This window comes from Mirounga angustirostris, unplaced genomic scaffold (genome assembly GCF_029215605.1).
Source record: "Mirounga angustirostris isolate CCGP_5_RB_7025 unplaced genomic scaffold, mMirAng1.0.hap1 SCAF_15, whole genome shotgun sequence".
Lineage (NCBI taxonomy): Eukaryota > Metazoa > Chordata > Mammalia > Carnivora > Phocidae > Mirounga > Mirounga angustirostris.
In genome coordinates this window covers 58,914,610-58,938,026 of record NW_026991723.1, presented here as the reverse complement: position 1 = coordinate 58,938,026, position 23,417 = coordinate 58,914,610, and the positions used below count along the sequence as shown (strand labels likewise).

Below are 23,417 nucleotides of genomic sequence, written 5' to 3'. Positions count from 1 at the left end.
TTAATGTGACCTCTCAATTGAATCCTTGAAACTCCATTCTACTGGCTTCTCTCACCACACTCCACTTTCCTCTCATCAGCTACTCGGCATAAAATATTTCTTAAGAGTTCAATATTGGGCTTCCTTTTCTCTGTATAAATTATTTGGGGGAAATTTTGTTCATGCCTGTAGCTTCATTAACCTGTCCATCTATCTGTGTACCAAAAAGTAAAACTTCTAGTGTCTGAGCTCCAGCTATCTGCAGAAAACTCCAAATGGGTAGCTCAGAGGGATTTCTTGATTTCAGGTTGTTCTTAATATCTTCTCTGTTTTCATTGGTTTCATGTTTATGCTTCAGTTTTTTTTATTTTAACCATTGATTTGTGTTTACAGCTTAAAGTTATTATAGTTGCAGATTCATGATGCATAAAATCTAGTGTTTTTGTGGAACTAACATACCATTTGGAAACAAATTACAACATCAAGGTAAATCAGTTTTTGTGAACCAGTGATGTTTTGTGTAATTAAAAATTAAGAAAGAGACACGTGGGTGGTTCAGTCAGTTAAGCGTCTTGACTCTTGATCTCAGGGTTGTGAGTTCAGGCCCCACATTGGGCTCCATGCTGGGCGTGGAGTCTACTTAATTTTTTTTTTTTTTTTAAGAAAAAATAGGACATTAATATGTTTTTCTAAAGTCAGGGAGCCCTAGAAGTTGGACTATGAGTTATGGCCAATGATAGTATCATCATATTTTCACACAATATTGGATTCTGTTCATTATGATGGGATTGCAGTGCTATACCACTAGAGTCCCTTTCCAAGCACTCACTGCACATAAAAAAATCTTTGGCCTTTCATGAAAAAACACAAACTTGGATCGTATCAAAAAGCAAATTTCTGATTTTTCTTTTTAATGCATGCTTTTGAAAATACAGTATTCAAAGCCTCCTTCCCCTCCATATGTGCAAGATAACATCCCAGGAAAATGTACTGTTAGTCTTGTTATGAGTTTAGATTTTATTCTGAAATCTTTTGAGCCGAGGAAAATCAGAGCTGTGCATCAGAAAATTGAAGTCCAGTGTGAATTATGTGAAACAGGACTATGCATTGTGTCGTTCAAAGGCAGTAGTCATTCAGTTGTCATTGGTTCGTCTTGACTAATAGCAGCACATCAATCTGGATATAGTATAAACAAAGACTTCAGGTTGTGGAGAATTAAATGAGAGAATGTAGAGAGATCATTTTATAAACCATATTGTATGATTCAAATATGAAATTGTTAATTTCTCACTTTTCCTGTGCTTATATCCTTCCTTTGCAAAACAAACCAAAAAAAATGGTCCGTCTTGATGGTTATTCCTTATTACCAGTTTGCTTTATATGAAGTGTCTTAGTTTTCTAAGTACTTTGACATCTATTGTTTAAAATGAATGAAAACAATTTAACATTTGTTCCTTAATTGTGAAATGAGAAATTTTATCTTCTGTCGAAGATAGTTAAGGCAAGTGGAGAAGGTCTGGGTGTTTATTTTTTTTTTTAATTTTTTGAGAGGAAGAGTGAGTTGGGGCAGGTGGGCGTTGGGGGCTGGCAGACAAAGGGAGAAGGAGAGAATCTTAAGCAGGCTCCACGCCCAGCACAGAGCCCTATGTGGGGCCTGATCTCACGACTCTGAGATCATGACCTGAGCCAAAATCAAGAGTCAGACATTGGGGGTGCCTGGGTGGCTCAATTGATCAAAGCATCCAGCTTACTTAAGATTCTCTCTCTTCCTCTGCCCGCCTCCTTCTCTCCCTCTATTACAAAAAAAAAAAAAAAAAAAAAGTTTGGTGCTTAACTGACTGAGTCACCCAGGGGGTCCCAAGAAAGTAAATTTCTCTTTTATGGCGGGTTTATCCTTAGGGACTCTTCCTAAGAGAGTCCCTTAACTTGGTTTGGTGGTTCTCAAAGTGTACTTCCAGACCAGCAGTAGCAAGCATCACCCACAAACAATTTAGAAATGAAGATTCGTGGGCCCAACAACCTGGTGGTTCTGACACATGCAGAAGTGTAAGAACCACTGGCCAACTTAATGGGAGTATCCCTCCAGATTTTGCTTTGCATTTACCTCTGTCAAGAGTCCTTGTGGTAACATAATTCTGAACCAGTTTCTATATTTCTAAGCTTAGAGGTTCATAGGCAACCTCTATGGGTAATGAAAGAATTGAATCCTAAATTTGGTGTGAGGAGCTAACCTGTGGTTTGAATTCCTAGGAGAGAAATCTCTTCTCCAGTTCCCAGTCCAGACAAAGTAGATACGTTTACTTATGATTCTCCATGCCAGTGAACTTTTTCTAGTCTGTCTGTCTGTCTGTCTGTCTGTCTTTCTTTCTTTCTTTCTTTCTTCTTTCTTTCTTTCTTTCTTTTCTTTTTTCTTCTTTCTTTCTTTCTTCTTCTTTCTTTTCTTTTTCTTTCTTTCTTTCTTTCTTTCTTTCTTTCTTTCTTTCTTTCTTTCGATTTTATTTGACAGAGAGACACAGCGAGAGAGGGATCACAAGCAGGGGGAGTGGGAGAGGGAGAAGCAGGTCTCCCTTGGAGCAGAGAGCCTGACGTGAGGAATCTGCTTGAGGTTCTCTCTCTCTTCCTCCCCTCCACCCAGCATGAATGCTCTCTCTCTAGAATGAATAAATAAGTGTTTAAAAAATAAATGGTCAAGGGCGCCTGGGTGGCTAAGTTGGTTAAGCGACTGCCCTCAGCTCAGGTCATGATCCTGGAGTCCTGGGATTGAGTCCCACATCGGGCTCCCTGCTCAGCAGGGAGTCTGCTTCTCCCTCTGACCTTACCCCCTCTCGTGTTCTCTCTCTCATTCTCTCGCTCTCAAATAAATAAGTAAAATCTTTAATAAAAAAAATAAAATAAAAATAAATGGTCAAGTTCCATACAACTGCTTATCACCTTACTGTGTACCTTATATGTCAATGAGTTTTATGATAATTTTTAAGAAACAGATTTTACTTTTCATTTGATAGTTACTTTGCATCTCCCTTCCCTTACCCAGCATCTTTGGTTCTTTAAAGATATTTAATTTGGGTTGACAGCATATTTTTCCCCTCCTTTACTCTTTAAGGTAAATATATTTAAACACCTATGCATATATAGTAATGCAGAATTCTTATTAAAAAGTCTTACTAAGTTGATTGATTTTTTTGCATTGGCAGAGTGAAGATAGTCCGAGTCCCAAGAGACAGCGCCTCTCTCATTCAGTCTTTGATTATACATCAGCATCACCAGCTCCCTCACCACCAATGCGACCATGGGAGATGACATCAAATAGGCAGCCCCCTTCAGTTCGATCAAGCCAACATCACTTCTCAGGGGAACGATGCAACACACCTGCACGCAACAGAAGAAGGTTAGTTGATTACAGTGTATGTCTTAAGTTTTCTTCCATTGGTAGATTTATGAGATTTTTTTTTAATGTCAGAAAGCATTTTTTTCCCCTATGGGTATTTTATGAACACATCAGCACATATGTACTCATACACCCACACATGAAAAACAACATGACACATTGTTTAGACTCCCACACTAGAGCATGAGAGTTCATTTAGCTTGTGGTTGACAGGTGAAGAAATTGAAAGAGGCTACAGTGACTTAACCTAAAATCAACCCATGTCATTATATATGAATTCAGCTACTTTATGGTTTAAGGCTTTGTGTGGGCTAGCCTGCAATTCTGATTACAGAAAAATGCATTTTATAGTTCAAAAGTGTAAGGAAATATGGAGACCCTAGAAATGAGCTACCTTTTTTCTTTTTTTTCACTCCATTCCTATTTCTTCTGTATCCTTAAGGCAATTGGGAGCTTAATCAGGTTTCTTATAAAACTGTGGAGCCTGTGGTGTGAAAGACTCAGTGAGGTTTCCTTCAGTGCTCAGTCCTCTCTGTCATGGGATTTGGCCCCTGGCTTTCCTTTCCAGAGGAATATATTTCTTCTGAGCTTCTTCCTCTTCAGTTGTGGCCTGAGGTCATACATTTCTTCTTCAGGGAAATTGTATATCCTTGGAGTAAGAGAAGTGTTTGCATGTCCAGGATGTTGGTAATCTAAGAAACATTGAAACTCTTGAGTTAGGAAGTTGTTATGGACTGAATGTTTGTGTCTTTTCAAAATTCCTATGTTGGGGCGCCTGGGTGGCTCAGATGGTTGGGCATCTGCCTTCGGCTCAGGTCATGATCCCAGGGTCCTGGGATCGAGTCCCACATCGGGCTCCCGGCTCAGCGGGGAGCCTGCTTTCCCTCTGACCCTCTCCCCTCTCATGCTGTTTCTCGCTCGCTCGCTGTCTAAAAAATAAATAAAATCTTTAAAAAAAAAAAAAAAAAATTCATATGTTGAAGCCCTAATTCCCAGTGTGGTTATATTTGGAGATGGGGTCTCTAAGGAAGTAATTAAGGTTGAATGAAATCATAAGGGTGGGGCCCTCAATCCAATAGGATTGGTGTCCTTATAAGAAGAGACACCAGAGAGCTCACTCTCTCTAGCATGTGAGGACACAGTGAAAAGGTGGTCACCTGCAAACCAGGAAGAGAGCTCTCACCAGAAACCCATCATGCTGACACCTTGATCTTGGACTTTTAGTCTCCAGAGCTGTGAGAAAATTAATTTTTGTTTTTTAAGCCACCTAGTGTGTGGTATTTTGTTATGGCAGCCCTGGGAAACTAATACTGAAGGATCTTTTTTTTTTTTTTTTTAAGATTTTATTTATTTATTTGACAGAGAGAGACACAGCGAATGAGGGAACACAAGCAGCGGGAGTGGGAGAGGGAGAAGCAGGCTCCCCTCAGAGCAGGGAGCCTGATGTGGGGCTCGATCCCAGGACCCCGGGACCATGACCCGAGCCGAAGGCAGACGCTTAACGACTGAGCCACCCAGGCGCCCCAATACTGAAGGATCTTAAAACCACCATTCTTGGGACACCTTGGTTAAGTGTCTGCCTTTGGCTCAGGTCATGATCCCAGCGCCCTGGGATCAAGTCCTGCATTGGGCTCCCTGCTCAGCAGGGAGCCTGCTTCTCCCTCTGCTTGCTGCGCTCTCTTCTAACAAATAAAATCTTAAAAAATTTTAAGAAACCACCATTCTTTGTTCCAAATGAGACAAAATAAACCTGTTTCTGAGTTATATTCTGTTGAGACACTAAGACTTTTACATTACTTGGTGCATTTTCCCCCAATTTTATGGGAATGTTTAAGTTAAAATAATGTATGTCAACCCAGGTAAAATATTTTATAGCTGTTAAATATAATAGCATGAGACAATATGGTTGTTTGTTTCAAGGTTACGGTCTAAGCACCTGCTGTAATCTTTTCTATTGTATTGTGAAATGTGTCATACATTCAGAAGAACATGTAAAACAAGCATACACTTAAAAGGATAACACAAAAGTGTATCAACACCCAGGTTAAAATAGATTGTCAATACTTCAAAAGCCCCTGTTCATTCTTCCTAGAGGATAAACCCTGTTCTGTGATTTGACATCAGTCCCTTGTTAATACTTTTTAATACCTAGGAATGTATTCTAAAACAATGTAACTTTAGGTTTTGCCAGTTTTACTTTCATTTAAATATATTCTCCTTTGATTTTGTTTATCAAACATTGTATTTTTAACATGGATAGCAGTAGTTCATTTATTTTTACTTGGTATAATCTTACATTATATTGATATACCATTATTTATCCATCTATTGAGTAATGGTTATGCTCAGTTTCTTACTATTACAAAGAGTGTTATTAGGAACCTTTTATGTACACATTTCTGGTGTACATGTGGAAACATTTCACTAGTGTATAGGCCTAGGAGTACAATTGCTGGATCATAGGAAAGGCTCTGGATCAGAAAGGGAATGTCAGAAGTGTCTATTTCCAGATAGTAGTAGTAACTAGCTGTGGGTTGTTAAATTGAAGGAGAAGCATCATGCTCTAAGCTCATGGAAACACAGAGGCGGGAGGATAGGAGGAAGCACTTACCTAGAAAACTTAAAGGCTTATTCTGCCCAGCAGTGTGTGTTACTCCTTACCCCATTCTCCATTTAGTACTTTATTGTAGGCTAGCTTTGAGCTTAGCTGCCAGATTGCCTCCCAGAAGCAGGCTGTGCAAGCAGATACAATATTCAGCAGCAGTCTACCATAATTTAAGATACAAAGATGAGCACACAAAGTGAAAAAAGGACACTAAACTCAATAAAACAAAGAACTTAAAGAAACAGTTAATAGAACAGACAGAATTTTTGAGTAAGTGTAACATGAGAGACATGCAAGAGGATATTCATAAAAGTCACCTAGAAACCTTACTAAGGAAAAATTTAGAACTCAGGAAATGTGCAGAAAAGGTGTCCTAGTTTCTGGAAGATCAAGTGGAGAAATTTTCCCAGATGTAGTGTAAAAGGCAAAATGAAAAGTATGGATAAAAAAGTTTAAATATAGAGACAGAGCCATCAGTTCTAAGTATGTCTAATAATATTTTCAGATGGAGACAATGGAGGGGACCTTTAAAAAAAAAAAAAAAGATTCTATTTATTTGACAGAGAGCACAGCAGGGGGACTGGCAGGCAGAGGGAGAGGGAGAGGCAGGCTCCCCGCAGAGCAGGGGAGGCCCCATGTGGGACTTGATCCCAGGACACTGGGATCGTGACCCGAGCTGAAGGCAGTCGCTTAATCAACTGAGCCACGCAGGCACCCTGAACGGACCTTTTAAAAGAAATAATGCAAAACCATTTCTCAGAATTTAAGCAAGACTGAGTGTTGAACAAGACTTTGATGAACTTACAGAACATACACCAAGGATAATAAAAATTCACAAATGTTCCAAGACAAACTTTGAGTTCTGCCAGCTGATTGATCACTTAAGTGTAAAGCCAAAATATAAATACATTTCAAATATTAAGAGACAGAATTGACCAGCAAGAAATCCTCCCTGAAAGAATTGTTAGGAATTGTACTCTCTCCAGGAAGCAGAAAAATGAATGCAAGAACTAGGATTCAAGACCATTGGTTAGCAAAGGAAATGGAAAAGACATACTATTAAGTCTGAGTAAAGGTCTGTTGTTTAAAAAAGAGAAAGAAGGGTGCTTGGGTGGCTCAGTTGGTTAAGCGACTGCCTTCGGCTCAGGTCATGATCCTGGAGTCCCGGGATCGAGTCCCGCATCGGGCTCCCTGCTCAGCGGGGAGCCTGCTTCTCCCTCTGACCCTCCCCCCTCTCATGTGCTCTCTCATTCTCTCTCTCTCAAATAAATAAATAAATAAATCTAAAAAAAAGAGAGAAAGAAATACGGAAACAATCTGCACATGAGATGGGGACAGAGTGGCGAGAAGAGTGTAATAGCTTAATTTCTACCTGCCAGGAAGCTGAGTAAATCTGGGTGTTTTTAGGAAACTGTAGGTATATATTTAAAAATTAAGGGTAATCACTAGGAGAATAGAAACAAGGAATGTATAGCTTCTACACAAAAATAGGTAACACGTATAGAAAACTCAATCCAGCATTAGGCAGGTAAGAGGACAGAACAGCTATATGGCAAATGATACACCAAAAATAAAATGACAAAATATGATAAAGTCAACTGAAAGAACTATTTGTCCATATTTTATTATTATCATTATTTCTTATTTCTAGATTTTTCAATTATTCTGCTTTCTAAAGGTCACAAATAACATTTAATGAGAGGCCATATAGTAAAGATAAAGGGACCAAATAATAGAGAGACTTGAATGTCAGCATGAGGACTTGGATTGTAATTTGTGTTTCGTTGGGAGTGCTGCTGAAATTTTTGAGTAGGAAAATAAGAACAAGTGGCAACAACAGAATAAAACAATAATAAAGGGGCCCTTAAAGTTTATGTATAGGTTGAGTAGATTTTCAGGAGATGAATGATCTGAGCACATGTACTCTATTTTGATTTTAAGGTACATATTTTCCCACATCTTAACATCTATTAAGGACTTAGAATTGATGGTATATCATAGTTTAATTGGCATCTTTTTTTATTTTTTATATAAAACAGTCCTTTATCTTATATATTTATTTTAAGATTTAATTTTAAGTAACCTCTACAGCCAACTCCAACACACAAACCTGAGATCCAGAGTCACACGCTCCACTGGCTAAACTAGCTAGGCGCCCCATAACACACAGTCCTTTAAAATATTTGTATAGATAACAGCGGCGCCTGGGTGGCTCAGTCGGTTAAGCGTCTGACTCTTGGTTTCGGGCTCAAGTCATGAACCTCAGCGTCGTGAGATGGAGCCCCATGTTGGGCTCTGTGCCAGGCATGGAGCCTGCTTAAGATTCTCTCTCTCCCTCTCCCTCTGCTCCTCCCCACTCCCCAAAAAAATAAATAAAAGGGAGATATGACAACTATATGCAATAATGGGATCCTGTACTGGATTCTCAACAGTGAGGGGACAAAGGTGGAAAAACTGGTGAAATCTGAAATATGCCCTGTTGTTTAATTAGTAGTACAATACCAGGGTTTATTAATTTTAGTAATTTTTTTATGCTTATGGAAGATAGCATGAAGGAAAGCTGGGCAAAGGGTATACAAAAAACTATACCAAAATTACCTCAAAACATTTAAAAAGTGAGTTCTAGGGTGGATGGCATCTTATATTCAATGAAATACAGTATGTAGATTTTGAAGCAAAGATATATAAACTTTGCAAAAGGAGACATATTAAAATAAAGTTAGTGGAGGCAGTTAATGGAACAAGAACCTGGGGAGTGGTATCAAGAGCACTATCTAAGAGTTAATGTCAACAAGGAATGTCCTTGTTCTCTTTAAGATTGGGCAATTGGGAGTGAGAAGCAGCAGATTTAGGGGTAGAGAGGTGACCTGATCTCATTAAAGATTGCTGAAGGGGCTGTATGTATAGCTTTGTCTGGAAGGGGGCTGTTTGGCCTCTTTTGCCCCATGTAGAGTACATTTTGTTTGTTTGTTTATTTTAAAGATTTCATTTATTAGAGAGCGTGAGCGGGCACAAGCAGTGGAGAGGGAGAAGCAGCCTGCCCATCGAGCAGGGACCTGATGCCAGGCTCAATCCCAGGACTCTGGGATCATGACCTGAGCCAAAGGCAGCCACTTAACCGACTGAGCCACCCAGGTGCCCCTATAGAGTACATTTTTTTTTTTTTAAGATTTTATTTATTTATTTGACAGAGATAGCGAGAGCAGGAACACAAGCAGGGGGAGTGGTAGAGGGAGAAGCAGGCTTCCTGCCAAGCAGGGAGCCTGATGTGGGACTCTATCCCAGGACTCTGGGATCATGACCTGAGCCGAAGGCAGACGCTTAATGTCTGAGCCACCCAGGCGCCCCTGTAGAGTACATTTTAATGAGGCTGCTTTTTTGAATTGCATTGATGCTGAGCCATTGTAAAAAGCATTGGAGATGAATTGTGGAATTGTAGAGAAGTAGAAAAATGGAAATCTCACAATAACAGCTTGACAAAATTTGTGTTAAACTATGTAGATGACTATGACTGGTGTAGGGGGGAGTAAAAGTGGTTTCCTTCATAACCAGTCTTTAAAAATTCTTGTTACAGGAATATTTATGCTGACACTATCTCAGTCATTTCCATTTCCAGCATTTACTGAGTTACTATTATATTTGCAGTTGTCAACAAATGTTCTTAGTTATTTTATGTATTTTCTACTTGCTTTTTGAAAAATTCTCATTTTAATTACGGAGGAACTCTTTTTTTCACCTTCTCGATTTTTTTTTTTTTTTAATTGAAGTATAGTTGACACTGTTTTAGGTGTAACAACGTAAGGATTTGACAGGTCTGTATGTTCTGCTATGCTCATCACAAGTGTAGCTACCATCTGTCACCATACAGTGCTATTACAATGCCATTTACTGTATTCCTTATGCTGTACCTTTCATCCCCGTGACTTATTCATTCCGTAACTGGAAGCCTGTACCTCTCCCCCTTCACTCATTTTGCTCCCCCTACCCCAACTCCCCTCTGGCAACTACCAGTGTGAAGAACTATGTCTTTCTGTGTATCTTAGCTAGATAGACAAAACATGAAGTGCCCATTAGGCGTATGTGGAATATTGGCAAGATAAATGCAGATTAAAATTTATATGTTTATAAGATAAAAGGAGCAAAATAATGGGTTAAGCCATGTGAAATTGCTGGTATTTGACTACTTTTGCCTTTCCAACGGGCGGTTTCATACAATTAAACAAAAAGACCAGTAGTGGGCTATTGATTTCTAATATTGGCAGAGCTGAATACCATTTTTTTTTTTAAACATGTTTAAAATTATGTTTTTAGAGCTGATGGGAACCACAGCAGTTATTTAATACTCAAGGTTTTGCCTTAGCATAAACTGATATATCCTTATGGATCACAACAGTAAATATTATAATGTCTTTTTTGACATTTGCTCTATTACAGTCCTCCTGTCAGGCGCCAGAGAGGAAGAAGGGATCGTCTGTCTCGACATAATTCCATTAGTCAAGATGAAAACTATCACCATCTCCCTTACGCACAGCAGCAAGCAATAGAGGAACCTCGAGCCTTCCACCCTCCGAATGTATCTCCCCGTCTGTTACACCCTGCTGCTCATCCACCCCAGCAAAATGCAGTAATGGTTGACATACATGATCAGGTATAGTAACAGAATGTCCAGAAAATATACAATGCTAAAAATTGTGGCAGTTGATTGAGGTTGTTTGTTTTTTTGTTGTAAATTTCTTTTAATTTTACCTAAAAGGAAACAATTTTCCCTAAACTGAAGCTGTTTTAGATAAAGTTCATTCTTCTTAAATTCTATGCAGCTTAGAAGAAAGTTGAACTTTAAAAAAATAGGAGCAAGGTTATAAGCTCAGAATGGTTTCATGTATTGGTTGGAAATCACTGATAACAAGATTAATAGGAGGTACCAGACAGCTGGTTTGAATACACATTTCTATTTTCCTCTCCCAGTTTCTTGTGGATAATTCAGTAGGCAAGACAGCTGGGTGCTTTGCTGATAGGTTTCCATGGGTCTCCAAAGGGATGACAGGTAGAAGGCTTCATTTCCCTTTGTTCTTGCTAGGAACTGAGGGACTAGTCAAGAAAAAGAGGGCTTGTCAGTCTTCAGAGCCTGAGAGTAAAGACCAAAATTGTTTGGATTTTTATGGAGTTTCTGAAGTCAAAAAAGCCACAAATCTAGATATATCTAATGAAGTTGCTGAATTTTAAAAATAAGGAAAAGTCTTTAAAGTTTGTAGACAGGAGAAATTAACAAAGGAGAGAAACTCAACTACCATTCATTTTTTCAACTGCACTAGATGATAGGAAACAATGAAAACACTGTATATTGACAATTGAAAGAAAATATGATCTCCCCCAGGCACCATCTTCTGTCAGATGTGTTCTACCCTATGTTAATCAAACACTTTATTTTTTTTTTAAAGATTTATTTATTTATTTATTTGAGAGAGAGAATGAGAGAGAGAGCACATGAGAGGGGGGAGGGTCAGAGGGAGAAGCAGACTCCCTGCCGAGCAGGGAGCCCGATGCGGGACTCGATCCAGGGACTCCAGGATCATGACCTGAGCCGAAGGCAGTCGCTTAACCAACTGAGCCACCCAGGCGCCCGTTAATCAAACACTTTAAAAAATTGATCACACAGTAAGAAGTTCTAAAAAGAAAAATTTTTCTAGACCACATTCTTTGTGGGCATAATCTGATAAAACTATAAATCATAAGTTTAAAAATAATTTTAAAAATGACACCGAGGGGTGCCTGGGTGGCTTAATCATTGGGCATCTGCCTTTGGCTCAGGTCATAATCCCAGGGTCCTGGGATCGAGCCCCACATTGGGCTCCCTGCTCAGCGGGAAGCCTGCTTCTCCCTCTCCCACTCCCCCTGCTTGTCTTCCCTCTCTCGCTGTGTCTCTTTCTGTCAAATAAATAAATAAAATCTTTAAAAAAATAAAAATGACACTGAAATATTTGAGGCAAGATTATAATTAAGGAAAATTAAAGGAAAAATCCTCAAAGTCGGTGAGATATGCCTAAAGCTGTTTTCTGAGAAAATTTTATAAACCTTCACTATTTATTTTAAAAATTGAAAATAAATGAACTAATTGCCTGAGTAATTAGGGGAAAAAATTACAGAGTAAACCAAAAGGAATTGAGAAGAATAAATTACCAGGAAACACAATTAGAATTAACAATACAGAAATCTTTTTTTTTTTTTTTTTTTTTTAAGTAGCACAAAACCCAATCCTGTTGCTTTGAAAAATTGATAAGACTAACCAGCACCCTGTGAGCTTGGTTAAGGTGAAAAGACAAAATATATAAAGGAAGTAGGATTGATTAAAAAAAGACGTATATCCATACACATAGGAAACATTCAAAGAATTTTCTTCAATTGTAAAATGAAAACACCTGTTTCATAAGGGACGTTGGGAGAATTAAGAGTTAATCTATTTTGAGCACTTAAACTAGTACAAGTGGTAAGCACTCTATTATTTTGTTATTAGCTATTATAATGAAATTCTGTGTATAACTCTGGGGGGACAGGAAGAAAATGTGAAGTTCCAAAAATTGACCCAACAATAATAGAAAAATTTGAATTACCACATAAGTGTAAAAGCTACTTAGAGATTTACCATTGAAGAGGCACAGTGATTAGATGGCTTCACAGATAATTTTTCCAACCTATAAGAAACTCTCATGTAATAATATACAAATGATTTCAGGCTTTTCTTAAGACCAATTTTCTAATTATTTTATGAAGCTCATGTAATTTTAATATCAAAAGTAAATAAAGGTGAAGTAGTAATCCCCAAAGAACAATAGAAGAAGTCTTTCAAATACAAAGGAAGATTTTCTAAGTAGATGTTTAGAAATACAGTCTAGCAGCATATCAAAAAGAATAATAACCTATGAATAAATAAGGTTTATTCCAAATAAGAGGATAGCTTAATATGAAAATATTCATATTACATCAACAAATAATAGAAAATGATCATTTTATCAGAAGATGTTGAAGTCAGTTAAAATTTAATAAAAACTCTAATAAGGTAGAACAAAATGGAAATTACTTAAATATAATAAGTAAAATTAACGGCAAGTATCCTAATTGGCCAGAGATGAATCAGCAATTAGAGATGTTTGCTCTGTCCACTTTTATTTAATGTTATATTAGAAGTTCTACCAAATGGAATAAGATAATGTAGTTATAGGTATAAAACACTGAAAGGAATAATTATATTTTTCTCCTCACTATATAATTGTAGAAGAAAACACAAACTCTAGTTTAAGGGGCACCTGGGTGGCTCAGTCGGTTAAGCGGCTGCCTTCAGCTCAGGTCATGATCCTAGGGTCCTGGGATCGAGCCCCACGTCGGGCTCCCTGCTCGGTGGAGAGTCTGCTTCTCCCTCTCCCTCTGCCTGCCTCTCTGCCTACTTGTGCGCTCTCTCTCTCTCTCTCTCTGTCAAATAAATAAATAAAATCTTAAAAAAAAAAAAAAAAAAGAAACTCTAGTTTAAAAGAATTTGTTATGGGCGCCTGGGTGGCTCAGTTGGTTGAGCGACTGCCTTCGGCTCGGGTCATGATCCTGGAGACCTGGGATCGAGTCCCACATCGGGCTCCCTGCTCGGCAGGGAGTCTGCTTCTCCCTCTGACCCTCTTCCCTCTCATGCTCTCTGTCTCTCTCTCTGTCTCAAATAAATAAATAAATAAAATCTTGTAAAAAAAAATAAAAAATAAATAAATAAAAGAATTTGTTATGGTGCCCAAATGCAGATTAAATGTGTAGACATCTGTAACTTACATTGATCACTTGATGAATAGATACAATATGGTATATCCATACAATGAAATAATTCACTAAAAAGTGTAGCAAAGTATTAATTCATGCTATACTACATGGATTAACCTTGAAAACATGCTAAGTAAAGAAAGCCAGTCACAGAAGGCCACATTTATAGGAAATGTCTAGAATCAGATAAATCCACAGAAATGGAAATGAATTGTTGCCAGTATTGTTATGGAGGATAAGCCAGGACAGAAGGCAAGGAAAAGAGTTTAAGAATAAAAGCACAAATAACACCATCAGTATTTGCAGATGAAATGATCATATGCATAGAAAAGCCCAAAGCATCTTAGGTAAGCTATTAGAATTAAGAATTAAACAGATTGATCAGTTACAAAAACCTATCAACAATCAGTTGTATTTTTCTATACCAGAATCGAACATAATAGTTTTTTTTAAGATATATTTACACTAAACAACCCAGATTTTTTCAACCGATAAGCTGTGGTGATGAGGGTGAGGAGGGGAGATGCAAGTGGCAGTTGAAACTTAGAGATCTTCCAGTTAATTGCAGTATGTAAACTATTTTTGGATTCTGAATGAAAATTTGATACTGATGATGCAATTGGAATTTTGAACAGAATATTATTTTTAAAGATCTTTTTCTTAGGGGAGATTGATAATGCTATTGTGGTTAAGTGTTTGTGTCTTCCAGAAATACGTACTAAAATATTAAAGGATTGAGGGGTGCCTGGGTGGCTCAGTCGTTAAGCGTCTGCCTTTGGCTCAGGTCATGATCCCAGGGTCCTGGGATCGAGCCCCGGATCGGGCTCCCTGCTCAGCGGGGAGTCTGCTTCTCCGTCTCCCTCTCCCCCTGCTTGCGTTCCCTCTTTCGCTGTGTCTCTCTCTGTCAAATAAATAAATAAAAATCTTAAAAAAAAAAAAAAATTAAAGGATGAGATCCTGGGATTTGCTTCAATAAAATACAGGAAAGGGAGAAGTTGATGGAAATGAACTGGCTGTGGTTTAATGGTTTTGGAGGCTACGTGATGCATATGGGGGCTCATTATACTAATGTTGAACATGTTTGAAATTCTCTATAATATTCAAATAAAAACGTATCATTGAAAAAATCAAAATAATATAAGGAAGTTATGAAGCAATCTTAATAAAAGAAATTCAAGATTTCTTTTTTTTTAAGATTTTATTTATTTATTTGACAGAGAGACAGCAAGAGAGGGAACAGGAACAGGTGGAATGGGAGAGGGAGAAGCAGACTCCCTGCTGAGCAGGGAGCCCCATGTGGGGCTTGATCCCAGGACTCTGGGATCATGACCTGAGCCAAAGGCAGACACTTAACGACTGAGCCACCCAGGCGCCCAAGAAGTTCAAGATTTCTATGTAGAAGATTATAAAACTTTGTTACAGCAGTTTAAAGAAAACCTGTCTAAATACTGAAGGTTTGGCTTAGAATATAGCCTTTTTGTAAAAACTGCCCGTTGTCAAAACTGACATTCGGAATATGTAGAAATAGCATAATCTCAAGTAAATTTCCAGGAAGTTTTTGGTGTAATTTGAAAAGCTGATTCTGTCATTTCTATGGCATTTTATAAAGGACCTGGAATTATCTTAGAGTGGGGGAAAGCAGGCTACTGCTGGCTGTTTTTGTAGTTTTTTGGAATGCAACTATGTTTGTTTATTTATCATCTATGGATGCCTTATGCAGAGATCAAGATGCCCACAAGCCTAAAATACTTTCTGGCTCTTTAAGAATAGTTGGCTGACTGGCACTGTGGTCTAGTCGGTAAGACCAAGTGGTTCTCAGAGTATGTCCTAGATCATCTGGCCAGCAGCAGCAGCATCACCCATACATTTGTTAGAAATGCAGGTTCTCAGACTATACACTAGACTTACTGAATCAGAAACTCTGGGTGTGGGACCCAGCAACCTGTTCTAATGCAGGTGATTCTAATGCCAGAATAATTAAATGGGCTAATGAAATAGAACATAAAGCCCAGAGATAAACCCACACATTTATGAATACTTTAATGATAAATGGCTTCAAATGAGTTGGAAGAAGACAGAATTTTTAATAAATGATGCTGGGACAATTGGGTATCCAAATGAAAACATGAAACTGGATCCTTTATCTCATACCGTTCACAAAAATCAGTTCCAGATATATTAAAGATGTAAATGTTAATGGCAAAACTATAAGCTTTTAAGAAAGTAACGTAGCAATAGCTTCATGACCTTAGTCTAGGGAAGGCTTTCTTAAGTAAGACATGGGAAAAGCACTAACCATACAGAGAACTGTTGATAAATTAAACTTAAAGAATTGTGTTCATTGTCAGAAATAGACTTAAACATATGTTTGTCACTTAATTTTTTGCAAAGGTGCTTTAAGGAATTCAAGGAGGGAAAGGAAGGTCTTTTAGTAATGGTATGGTGACAGTTGGATATCCATGCACATAAGTTGGAACCCTGACTCCTACTTGATATCATACACAAAATAAAGTTGGGTTCTAGATCTAAATGTGAAAGGTAAAAGATACTGTCTTCATAAGGTTGGCAAAGATTTCTTAAACAGGATATATAAATAGCCACTTACTGGAACACCAGCATAGTAGATTTCATTAAAATAAAAAATTTCTGCTCATCCAAAGACAGTATTTTAAAAGTGAAAAAGCAAGCCACTCCCTGGAAAAAAGTATTAGCAGTATTATTTCAGGGAAAAGACTGAATGGGAACAGAAAAAGAAATTCAGTAAACATTTCCATGAAAATCAGATTATGAGTGCCTGTGAACATCATTTTTGAAGGTTCTTTATCACTAAAGCAAAAAGACAAAGTAAATAATTGTGTTGAATCTTAGCAGATAGAGTTGTACACGTACATAGGAAAAATTTTTTAAAAATCTAGAGGGCGCCTGGGTGGCGCAGACGGTTAAGCGTCTGCCTTCGGCTCAGGTCATGATCCCAGGGTCCTGGGATCGAGTCCCGCATCAGGCTCCCTGCTCCTTGGGAGCCTGCTTCTCCCTCTGCTTCTCTCTCTCTCTCTCTCTCTGTCTCTCATGAATAAATAAATATATAAAAAAAATAAAAATCTAGAATGAAGTTGGGTAAGATTGTTAGATTCAAGATACGTAAATAAAACTAGCACTAACCAATTTGATATGGAGAAAAATAACCTATTGACAATGTAATAGAACCTACAAACTTACTAAAGAACTTTGAGGAATAAATTATATAAGAGTAATATAAGATCTTTATGAAGAAAAGTAATTTCTTGAAGGACAGTACTATAGTATTGAACATGTGGCATAATATTCCAATGAAAAACCTTAATATAAAATTACGTTGTCCTTTGTAAAGTAACGTAACCTTTAATATAGTTAGATTAATAAAAATCAAGACACCAGTGGGTTTTGAAAGGGGATAAAATTTGAGTTTATTTACGTAAGAATAAGCATGTGAAAATGGCCAAGAAATAAAATGAAAAAGCATGGCAATAAGAAGAATTTGTCTTCCTACATCCTAATTTCTAGTAAAATAACTAAAGCAGTGGGGAGCCCAGGTGGCTAGTCATTAAGCGTCTGCCTTCGGCTCAGGTCATGATCCCAGGGTCCCCGGATCGAGCCTCCTGCTCAGCAGGAAGCCTGCTTCTCCCTCTCCCACCCCACCCCCCCCTGGCTTGTGTTCTCTCTGTTGCTGTGTCTCTCTCTCTCAAATAAATAAAATCTTAAAAAAAGATAACTAAAACAGCACGAATTTGGCACAAAGTATAAGTGGGAAGTTATTGAGTGGAGAAAGGTGCTATTTCCGTTTAGAGGGGAAAAGGATGTCTTAATAAATGGAACAAGTATTGCAAGAAAAAATTAGAACACTACTTCACACTATAAGCAAAAATAGATTTTAGTTGGAGTATAAATTAAATGTAAAAAATAAAAGTATTAGAAAGTTCAGGAGCATATTTTTTTTCATTCATTAGGAGCATAAATTTTACAAGTACATCTACTTTGATTGGAGGTGCTGGGAAATGGGCCCTATTGTTACTGTTAGGATTGTGGCTTACTCAGCCTTCTGCGAAAATGTAAAATTCACCCTTCTACCCTGAATCCCTCTTAAATAAATGAAACTACTAGTATGTAAGGATATATATTCAATGATATTTTTTTACAGTTGTGTTTGCATTGGTGAAGGAGTGAAAACAATTTGAATATCCCATTAGTATATTAGCGGTAGGACTGTGTTGAGTGTACTTGAAATATTTGGCTAGTATCAAAAAGAATGAATTGACTTTAACGCCCTTGAAGAGATATCTACAATACTAATTGAAGAAAGTAATTTGCAAGGTAATATCACTTATGTTAAGGGAAAAAAAAAAAAATGACAATTTGTGGGTAATCTGTTTGTATATATTCATATGCTCATGGAGAAAGATGTTGAAGGATTATATGTTATTAACATTGTTTGCCTCAGGTAGGATAGGAATCAGACTGGCCAAGAGAGAAGAAAATTAATTTAACTTTCTTTATTCTACTTTACATTGTTTTACTGGTTGGATTTAAATTAAAAAAAAAATTTCCTGTTGGATGTGGCTAGGTATTAGAAGATACAGCTTTCATGTTTCCAAGTTTCTTCAGAAAAGTTTTCTCTGTAAAGCAGACTAGAAGAGTTAATACAGCAGTTTATTATTCTCCTGGACTTTTCAAGTCTTTTTGAGGGTCAAGTTGAGTCTCAGTTCTGTGGGTTTCATACACTTTTCTTGAAACAGATGTCCTATACAATGACAAAGAATATTCTGGTTGAAACTATTGGAGAAGTACATTGTGAAACTCTGTGCAGATGAGAGGGGAATCAATAACGGCCCAGATTTTAATTTTTGATAGTTGATTTTTTATTCAAACAGCTGAAGTTCTAAGGTTCTGTTTTTCTTTCCTAATAGCTCCATCAGGGCACTGTCCCTGTTTCTTACACAGTAACAACAGTGGCACCACATGGGATCCCACTCTGCACAGGCCAGCACATCCCTGCTTGCAGTACACAACAGGTCCCAGGATGCTCTGTGGTTTTCAGTGGACAGCACCTCCCTGTCTGTAGTGTGCCTCCTCCAGTAAGTCTGCCGTCCCCTTAGAAGGGCTAAGTGTGTTCTGTAAGCAAACAGAATTGAAGAGTGCTCTTTGTAAAAACGCTTTTCATTTTCAAGTGAAAAAAGGCAATTTTATTGCAACAGCAATCTCAAAGCATACTTGTAACAGTTTAATAAAATTAACTTTAAAACTTGGTATATTTTCAAATTAAATTATACATATTTGAATATCCTGAAGACAAAGCATGTATCAACACTGTTTATAATTAAACCTTGATAAAGGCTGAGTTTAAGGTACTAACATAGGATATTGAACTAGTTAGTAAGTTAGTCTCACAGGCTTTAGTGATCAACAATAATAGTCTAAGCACTTACTGGATTTTAGCAGGCACTTTGAGTGCTTGGTCTTATTTCTTACTGTAGGAAGCCTGTGGTGAAAGTGGTATCCCCATTTTCTAGATGATGAAATTGAAAATGACTTGCTTAATGTCACAGAGATAATTAGTATGAGAGAGCAGTGATTCACACCCACTTCTTTCTGACTCTTAAGCTTACGTTTTATCCTTTAATTCACCAACCCCCAGTCCAACCTCCTTATTTCACAAATGAGGTCACTGAAATCCAGAGAATTTAAATGACTTGTCTAAGGTCTTCGAAGTAAAGCACTTTGCTGAAACTAAATATAATCCTAATATCCTTATTTGAATGTGAGATTAAAAGGAACACACAAATACCAACAGTAGTTTAATGTATTCATTTATCCCAACCTTGGTTTCTCAATAATGGATTATGGAATCAGTGTGCTGAATTAGCAGACTAAAATATTGAGAGACAAAACATAAAAGGCACTTAGTGAGTTGGGCTCTTAATAAATATCAAAATTATATAAAATTTTTGTAAGATTGAAAAGGAGAGGTTCTTGGAAGGGAAGGCAGTAATATCCGCTTCTTCAGTCAAGTAGAAGGAGCTTCCTCTTCTATGCAGCACTTTTCACCCCATTTCATAGGTGTCAAAAAGCTAAAGAGGAAGTTAGGTGTTTTGACTGATGTGTCAGAACGATATAAAATGCAGAATAATTACTAGTTACCAGTATTTTACTGATAGATGCAAAAATACACTACTATTTCATTGTTAATGTAGGTCATTAAGACACTTTGGTATGAATTTGAGCGGGATATGGCAATGACATTTTAATCTCAGTGATAGATTTTTTAAAAATTGTTATTACTAGTTATATATTGAAACATTAAACAACAAATAACGATTTCTTTTACAGATGCTTCAAGCATGTTCAGTTCAGCACTTACCAGTACCATATGCTGCGTTCCCACCCCTTATTTCTAGTGACCCATTTCTTTTACATCCTCCTCACCTTTCTCCCCATCATCCTCCTCATTTGCCACCACCAGGCCAGTTTGTCCCTTTCCAAACACAGCAATCACGATCGGTAGGTATCTACTCTTATGTCTTTAATTTTCAGAGAATGTGTAGACCTAAGAGACAGATTAATTTAGTACATGTAATTTGTTACCATTTAAAAACTATAATTTAGGCATTCTTCTGGTTCTTAAAAGAATTAGGGAATTCACAGACATACAAATTAATATAAACATCTTTACCTAAAATTATCTTGGTTGCTTAAATTTTTCTAGTTCTTTTGTATAATTTAAATTTGTTCCTTCATATCTGCAGTCTTTCAGGAAGTAAGTCTGACGAAAAATTCAGTTCTCTTTTTTCCTTTTATGTATTTCTGAAATCTTGGAAAATGAAAGTATTATAAAATTGTTTATACTTGCTATAATAATTACATTCATTTAGGCAAGTAAAGTAAATTTCTGAGCCTCAGTTGTTTTTTTCTTTGTTTTCTGGGTTTTTTTGAAGTCCTGTTTTTCTACTATATTCTGATGAAAAGATGAGATCTATTAACATAGTTAATTCTGTCTTGGGACTGGAATTTAGCTGAGAGGCATATTGGGGTTAGAGGAGGTATAAGCACTGTAGAAGTGGAAGGGAGGGCACAGGAAGGAGGCCCAGATGTTTTTTGGACAGGCCAAGTTAAACAGCTGAACTGTCATTCAGGAAGAACAGGTAAGAGAACATATGGAATGGTTAAGGGAGAAGATTTCCATCCTGTGAAAGGAACTTGACCATGTATTCTAGCAGAACCTAACCATCCTTTACTAAGGATTTATACACCATGCTGGGTTTCAGGTAGAGATGAACTTCACATGGATACTCTTCTGACAACTATAGAAGCCAATTAGGACAGAAGTTTGGCTAATCCAAAAAGTTATAACTACTTCTACAAGAAAATCTTCTATTAGAATCAGGGCAGGATTGATGCCAGGATGTTCCTTAGCTTCCAGTACCTGAGAATTCAAGGTTAAAACAAAATTTTGCTATCACTTATGTTTGAGTTTGGAATCCTTTAAAAGGTCCAGTCACATAGCCAAATCAGAACTTAGGTTCACTTATGGTGTCATAGTGTCAGCAGTTGGGATTTCTCTCAAGCATATATAAGCTCCCAAACTAAAGTGAAATTTTGTTTGAATAGTGAACAGTGTGTTGATATTGTCTAACTTCAGGAGGAAGTCAGACTAACTTTGAAGAATACATGTTCCTAAGAGAAACGGATACCCAAAAATATGTACATAAATGTTCATAGCAGCATTATTCCTAACAGCAAAAAGCGGAGTTCAGATGTCCATCAACTGATGCAGTGAATCATTTTTCAACTATAAAAAGGAATGAAATACTGATAAACTACAAGATGGATGAGCTTTGAAAACATTATGCTAAGTGACAGAAGCCAGATACAAATGACACATACTTATGAAATGTCCTAAATAGGCAAATTTGTAGAAATGGAAAGTAGATTGGCGATTGTCCAGGGCTTGGGCAGGACTGGAAAAATGGGGTAGTGGACTGCTAATGGGTACGGGTTGGAGGAGGAGGGGGGCTCTGGAATTAAATAGTGGTGATGTTCACACAGGTCCTGTGTGAACTACTAAAATCTACTGAATTGTATCCTTTTGCAGGGTGATTTTTTTATAGTATGTGAATTATATCTCAGTAAAACTATTGTCAAGAAGAAACATGCTGTGTGCTTTGCTTTTGTACATTGTCTCAGTGTTCATAGCATGCTTTTGAAGTAGGCAGTGAACCTGTGAGTCCTCTAGATAATATTGAGGTTCATATTAAGTTATTTATATAAAAGTCACATGGCTGATTAGTGACAACAGCAAATCTGTCTAATGCCAAAGCTCATAAGCTTTCTAATATAGCATCATGCCTGCTCTATCTTATCCCATTTAGCCCTGGTTCTGATTTATAAATATACACCTGCTTAATTTCATATACTAAAAATTAAATGTCTGAAAAAATTTTATGAGTAGGTCAGTGTATCATGACTAAAAAGCAATTTTAACTTTCATATACTTTCAGTCTCCTTTTTAAGAGAAATTTCAAATAGTAAAATGTTATCTTTGAATGGATAGCAGAAATGTTTTAATGACCTGTTTCAGAGATTTTTTTTACTGAAATCCAATTAAAGATAGGAAGATTTTACTATAGTCTGTATGTCCACATGTATAAATTTAGATTGGTGTAAACATCAAGAAATACATGACCTTAAAGGTGTTTTTGGGGGGGGGTTAATTTTTATTCTAAAACATAGTCTAAACACTGGTAGTATATTAATATATTAGTTTGCTTTTTTCCTCCCTCAGCCTCTGCAAAGGATAGAAAATGAAGTGGAACTCTTAGGAGAGCATCTTCCAGTAGGAGGTTTTACTTACCCTCCATCAGCCCATCCCCCAACATTACCTCCATCAGCTCCTTTGCAGTTCTTAACCCATGATCCTTTGCATCAGGAGGTGTCCTTCGGAGTAGTAAGTTTTCATTCATGGTTATTAATCTATTACTTGCTCTGATAACTTACTTGTTTTGAGTTGTTTCTATGTAACTCTACATATTTAGAATTTTAAATGTATTCTTGAAAGCATTTGGTTGGAAAATTGTATTTAAAAATACACCTAAGTGTGCCTGGGTGGCTCAGTCGTTAAGTGTCTGCCTTTGGCTCAGGTCATGGTCCCAGGGTCCTGGGATCGAGCCCCACATCGGGCCCTGCTCGGCAGGAAGTCTGCTTTTCCCTCTCCCTCTCCCCTTGCTTGTGTTCCCTCTCTCTCTGTGTCTGTCTCTGTCAAATAAGTAAATAAAATCTTTAAAATAAATAAATAAATAAAAATCACCTAAGTGTATTTTCTTTTTTTAAAGATTTTATTTATTTCTAGAGAGAAAGAGAAAGCTGGGGGCGGGGGTGGCGGCGGCGGTGCAAGCAGAGGGAGAGGGACAAGTAGACTCCACGCTAAGCTCGGAGCCTGATGTGGAACTTGATCCCTGAAATCCTGACCCCAGCCGAGATCAAGAGTCAGATGCCAAGCTGCCTGAGCCACCCAGTTGCCCCAACCACTAAAAAATACAACTAAGTGTATTTTTTAAACTAGTTGTTGTATTTATGCTTTTAATAAATACCAAATGTTACTTAAATAGTAAGGAATTTTGTAGG

General features: G+C 37.4%; 1 protein-coding gene across 10 annotated transcripts in view; it reads left to right on the top strand.

Moving 5' to 3' along the window:
• Positions 1 to 23,417, top strand: part of RNF38 (ring finger protein 38) — a 122,224-nt gene that overhangs the window by 87,094 nt on the left and 11,713 nt on the right. For all 10 annotated transcript variants that reach the window (XR_010407805.1, XM_045882692.3, XM_045882690.3 and 7 more), the window contains 5 exons: positions 3,174 to 3,367; positions 10,407 to 10,620; positions 18,707 to 18,874; positions 20,127 to 20,297; positions 22,579 to 22,740. Coding sequence is in view for 9 of the 10 variants with exons in the window: in XM_045882692.3 (XP_045738648.2) it covers positions 3,174 to 3,367; positions 10,407 to 10,620; positions 18,707 to 18,874; positions 20,127 to 20,297; positions 22,579 to 22,740 (909 nt within the window). In the remaining variant the exon portion in view is untranslated. The remainder of the gene's footprint in view (positions 1 to 3,173; positions 3,368 to 10,406; positions 10,621 to 18,706; positions 18,875 to 20,126; positions 20,298 to 22,578; positions 22,741 to 23,417) is intronic.